General features: G+C 40.1%; 1 protein-coding gene across 1 annotated transcript in view; it reads right to left on the bottom strand.

Moving 5' to 3' along the window:
• Positions 1 to 3,128: 3,128 nt before the first annotated feature.
• The window catches only part of LOC139449757 (protein YIPF5-like), a 182,391-nt gene continuing 179,519 nt past the window's right edge, over positions 3,129 to 6,000 (bottom strand). Inside the window, exon 7 of the mRNA XM_071231285.1 lies at positions 3,129 to 4,016. Coding sequence (XP_071087386.1) covers positions 3,854 to 4,016 — 163 coding nt within the window. The 3' untranslated portion in view covers positions 3,129 to 3,853. The remainder of the gene's footprint in view (positions 4,017 to 6,000) is intronic.

Below are 6,000 nucleotides of genomic sequence, written 5' to 3'. Positions count from 1 at the left end.
AGGAGCCAGCTCAACACTCGCCAGGGGGATTACTCCTTCAGTGCAATGTTCTTAATGACGATCTCGGCTCAGGAGGAGTGTCCATCTTAGCAAGGTGGAATCCTGTCATTTAACCCACACTCCACCCATAACTTGAAGTTTTAGCATCCAGTTTTATTCATCAATTACTCATTACCTCAATAAAATAGAATCAAGATCTCAAATCAAGATCACTCAGGAGGTAAATAAAATGTCTGACCAAGCCGGAGAAATGACCGCCAGACGGACTGAAGACCTCGTACAGCCATCTAGAAACCATTAAGTTCTTGAATACCCTAGACTGATTTATTTTATCAAATACTGGTTTACTTACAAACTGTTGGTATGTTTGTGAGGTCATGAAAACAACACCTCTGTGAATGTCAAAGAAAGATTCCAAGAGACCAAAACAAAAATTTCAAGAATTATATCAAAGTTCACTTTATGGCCTTTCTAAATGAAGTCCGTATTTTGACAAACACTGCCATGTGAGAGAGTGTGTAGTCAGGTGGGAGTGCCAGGTGGCCACTGCTGGAATAACCATGTGTGTTTACAATCCGGAGGGAGTACACCCATGAGGGGGAAGATCCGGTGGGGAAGTGCGTCCGTGAGGGTCAATCGCCATTTGGCCATTTCCTCATCACTGTGTGTGCTGGGGATGTTAGACAATCAGACTTGTGTAAGCTGCTCTGTGTGTGTGTGTGCAAGTGTGTGTGTGTCAGTTTTGTGTGTGATGGTGGTTATGTTTTGTGTGATGGTGTCTGTGTGTTTTGTGTGTGCGCATGATGGTGTGTGCATATTTTGTGTGTGAGTGTGATGTGTGTAATTTGTTTTGTGTGTGTGTGAGGGCATGTTTGTCTTGAGTGTGATGGCGTGTGTGTATGTGTGAGAGTGTGTGTTGGAGTAATGGTATGTGTGTGTGTGTGTGTGATGGCGTGTGTGTGTATGTGTGACGGTATGTCTTGGCGTAATGGTGTGTGTGTGTGTGTTTGTGTGATGGCGTGTGTGTGTATGATAAGATAAGATAATAAGATAAGATAATATTTATTGCAGAATCGTTCCATTATGGGACAGATGCAATTTTAAAAGACAAGACATTATGATCCATATAAACATATATACAGACATACATACAGACGTATGTGTGACGGTGTGTGTTGGCGTAATGGTGTGTGTGTTTGACAGGAACTACTACTTGTACAGCTGGATCATCGCCTAGCTAGTCTCCACAGACAGACAAGTCAAACAGGCTGGAGTGTGGGTCAGCTTCCAGTGTCTAGCAGCACCAGCTCTGTATACAGGGAACATATACACTGGCCTGGCTCCTACTGACAGCATAATTCATACAGACTGGACATCTGGTCAAGCTATATACTTGGACAGTTCCCACATGTGGGCACGCTGTGAGTTCAGTACTGCAGGATTTCCAGTGTTGCTACCTAGTACGGCTAGTATTTGTGAATAGAGTGAGTGAGTGAGTGAGTGAGTGTGAGTGAGTGAGTGAGTGAGTGAGTGAGTGAGTGAGTGAGTGAGTGAGTGAGTGAGTGAGTGAGTGAGTGAGTGAGTGAGTGAGTGAGTGAGTGAGAGTACACCAGCAATGAGCTTCACACATTGAACCCATGTGGAGTACAATGAATACAATTAACTTAGGAAAAACTTACTTAAAATTAGGAATATAAAATGTATTATGCAAGCCTTCGTTGAGCTTGTTTATTCTTTGTATATTATAATAAGATCAGGAAAGACATTAGGGTTATATTTTCATTATCAAATGATGTCTTTAAACATAATCAAGTTTCAAGATATATTCTAATTCAATAAAGTTACTTTGGGAAGTGCTTATGATTACAACAGCTGAGTAAACTACCCAGTTTAGCACATAGCAACAACTGATAAACAGCCATGTTTGTTTACTGAAGCACTAACACCCCAATCCAAACTTACTAGTACCAATAACTTATCAAGCAAGTCAGCATCATACAGTGTTACAACACCCGCCTTCCCGACAGCCCGTCAGAGGGTCAGTTGGAAAAGTTTCATGCTTGATGGTCTGATGGTCTGGTTATTATTATATTCCCTAAATTGCAAAAGTATTCTATTGTTAATCCAATGTAAGAGGTAATTAACTGTAAATGTTAAGCACATTATTGCTGAATGAAATTTCAATGAGTTAACGTTAATCCACCAGTTTATTGTTATTTATCTGAGAACTGACATTTAACAGTACTATTCTTATGTTTACCCTTTTCTTACTATTGTTAGGTACCAGTAGTCTAGACAATTCTGGACAGGCAACATTTTATCTGTTCTGGTAACTTTGCAAAGATGCCAGTCTGAAGTGTGTGGCTGAAATTTTGGTGAATTTTATACACTGCATCATATCAATGAATGGGGCCTAATAAAACTAGTTTTTGCCAAGTGACCTCATTTACATATTTATCGGATGGTGATACCAAGTTTATCGGAATGGTTTATCGAATCTGTTATATGATGCACATAGATGAAAGCAAGCTAAGTGCTGCTGTAGGCGTAAGGCTTATCCCGAGTCTCACTGGAGATCAGGCAGTCTCATTGCCTGGCAGACACCTCAGGAAGTGTCCACTGGCACCAGCTTTGGCAGTAATCCCTGGACCACAGCAGTGAGTGAGTTAGGATCAACTGTTGTTTCAGGAACATCCTGGTGGAAAAGCTTTGCGTGATGCCGGTTCTGGAGCTTTACCACTTTGGTGGCGCCCATTAACATGGGTTATTATGACAAGGGTGTGGTCACTGGATATTTAAAGACAAACTTGTTCTCTCATCAGAAAATTAATAAATTTCTGTTGTGTTCATTGTAATTCCCGCATTCTGATTAGCTGAATTGGTCACATGTTATTGCATTCATTTCCCAATGAATGTAAAACATCAAGCCACGCCCACCTAAGTGGAATGCATTTATAACTACAGAATGTCGGGGAATCCCAACATTACAGGCGGGAACTCCCTTTCTGCTCACGTCATCATGCACAGTACATTTGGCAAAATTCATGCATATTCATTGTCCAAACTACACTTTGAAACCGAAAGCTGAGACGGAAAGAAACATAATGTGTAGGTTCGCTTGCCTGTTTTTTGTTGAATGTTACCATGTTGGTTCAAAGTGAAATAACTTAAGTCTACACTTGTTCAGAGACAAACATCTATCTGATGCATTTCTGACAGGGACAATCCACCTCTTCCACTACCAACGGACCTCTGTTATCAGCCCTACACAATCAACGCACGACAAGATGATACTCATACTGCTAGTAACACAACTCATTCCATACACAGGATTTATTCATATGAAGTTCATGGAAGTAAAAGCATTAACATTCAAAAGTATGAATATATTTATTAAAATACCAAGACATGATTCTGACAACATTCAGACTACCCCTGTGTAAACGTTGTGGAAGAGTTTTTGACTACAGACTAGACAAGCTCTGTGTGATGCTGGCAGAAGCCTGACAATTCATCTAAAACACAAATTGAGAGGCCACAGTTGCTACCATCGTCTGAATCATCGCGAAGGTAAGTAGCACTAATCAGCATATAAACATCCCACGTCACCATAGCTTTAGTGAGTTTAGGATGTTTTGCACAGATACTGTTTACCAGAAGTCTGACAAGTCATTTAATGTACAAATTTAGCGGCAATTACTTGTCTAAGAAAAGTTAATTAATTCTCATAAATATAAAATTTATAAAAGTCGAGTTAAATTGTCACAGACGTGTCTTCGTCATGTTCAGTGTTGTTGGTTGTGTTCAGAAGAGCAGGGATTCCCTGTGGTGTTGTTGCTGGTGTAGATGGTGTTCAGAAGACGGTGAGGAGGGCGAAGACCCCGTAGACCAGGGCGCAGGGGTACGCCACCAGGAGCTGCTGCTGGTCCATCGCCAGCGCAGACACAAACAGCTTCGACGCAGACAGACAACACCATATCACGGTCACAACAGTCAGCACTGTACCCAGGATGCCTCTGTAACAGAACACAACATTGTGTTATGGTATAATGCAGAACATTGTGTTCAGAAAGAGCATTCAATCTGTTACACAACACAACATTGTTTTAGAGTATAATGCAGAGCATTGTGTTAGAGTATAATGCAGAACATTGTGTTCAGAAAGTGCATTCAATATGTTACACAACACAACATTGTGTTAGAGTATACTGCAGAACATTGTGTTAGAGTATAATGTAGAACATTGTGTTAGATTATAATGCAGAATATTGTATTCAGATAGAGCATTCAATCTGTTACACAACACAACATTGTGTTAGAGTATAATGTAGAACATTGTGTTAGAGTAAAATCCAGATTATTGCATTCAATATGTTACACAACACAACATTGTTTGCTGAGAGATACTACACTGAATGTCTCTGTGGGGGGCTGATGCTTCAGGAGACACCAGCCAGTAAACAGAGAGCCACAGACCAGGAGCATGCTGCCAACCACAATATATATCAGTGAATACTCAAATGCCAAAAACGGTTTTAATTATCCAAACAAAACATAACAATAGTCCTCGGGACCTTCTGGGAAATGGTAAACCTTACATCAGTTTCTTCCCAAGTGAGCAAGGCTGGAGAAGGAAGAGACTAACACTCAGTAAATTATAACGTGTCTTGAAAATAATCAAAAGATTTTTTCGAAAGAACCTTTCCTGTTCTGCTGTTTTGGTTAGTTTGATCTACACTTGCCTAGGCTTTTAGTAAAAAAAATACCTAAAAAATATGAATTCTACAGTCATTGGTGCAGGACTAAGGAAGGAAGTATGGGCTTATGTTTCCCATAGGAAGTCATTGGGAGATAAATTAGTTATAGCCTGCTAAGAGATATACGCCATTCTGGGGGAGAAGAAGGACATTGTTGGGATGGAAGTGCTCCGGGGACCTGTGGGGGGTCAGATATTGCAGCTGCTGCTCAGATGGTACATGAAACATTTCACTCTCCAGGATAAAAAATAAATTGCTTCTAAAATATTTCTTCCCTTGGGCAGCAACAGAACATCTGGTAGCCATGATGTTCTGATTGGTTTTAATTTGTCGAAGAAGGATCATCAGCTGTCCTGGAGTGGCTAACAGCAGTCTTAGGGGGAATAGTATTATACCATTTGAACAGTGATTCAGGTATAACAATCAACAAACTGTGTCAAAAGCATAATTTGAAAACTTTTTCCCAAAACACCAGTGATCAGCATGAAGAGATATCATTTACCAATATATAGACAGGATTGCTCTCCATTCTGCATCAAACCCTAAAATATGTATGCCAAAGCTTTGCTGGACTCGGAATAAATTCAAAATGCTAGTAATGTTGAGATTTAGTTTGATGAATAATGAAGTCAAAGTCATTGCCATGGAAACTGAAAAATATATTTTTTTTAAATCCTAAACTATCAAAAGGCATCAGTTCACCACTAGACCTATCTATGAGTTAAGTTTGGTAAAGATATCTCCCATGGTTTTTGAGTTCTGTTCAGGAAATGAAATGTGACAGATGGACAAGCAGACAGCACCCATTCCTATGTCCCCTTCTACTTCCTGGCAGGGGATAATAATTTCTGAAGTACCACAAAGTGCAACTGAGAGTCTTATGAAACACAAAACTGAAACCCGTGAAGTTCAGGTTGTCATGACGACACCACTCCATCTGGAACATGGTCATCATCATCTCCCTGAACCCCCATACACTTCATCATCGGAAGCAAAGGATTCTAGCACAAAGTAGAAAAAAATAAAAAAATCCTATCATTTATATTCTTTAATCCCCAGCTGTCTTGAAGTCTATGTTACCGATAACACTGACAACATGTTGTGTATGAACAACGCTCACGCGACAATCACACGTGATCAGAGTGACATCAGTTGGTATCATCACAAGACAGTGGTGTTGTTAGGAAATAATTATCTACCCCTTGAAGGTGTTTGTCAACAATCCTACATCTATTCTGCATCT

The sequence above is a fragment of the Haliotis cracherodii genome, unplaced genomic scaffold (genome assembly GCF_022045235.1).
Source record: "Haliotis cracherodii isolate W230 unplaced genomic scaffold, xgHalCrac1.p SCAF_8, whole genome shotgun sequence".
In the NCBI taxonomy this organism is placed as follows: domain Eukaryota; kingdom Metazoa; phylum Mollusca; class Gastropoda; order Lepetellida; family Haliotidae; genus Haliotis; species Haliotis cracherodii.
Note: the sequence above shows the minus strand (reverse complement) of the source record. Positions and strands in the feature narration are given on the sequence as shown.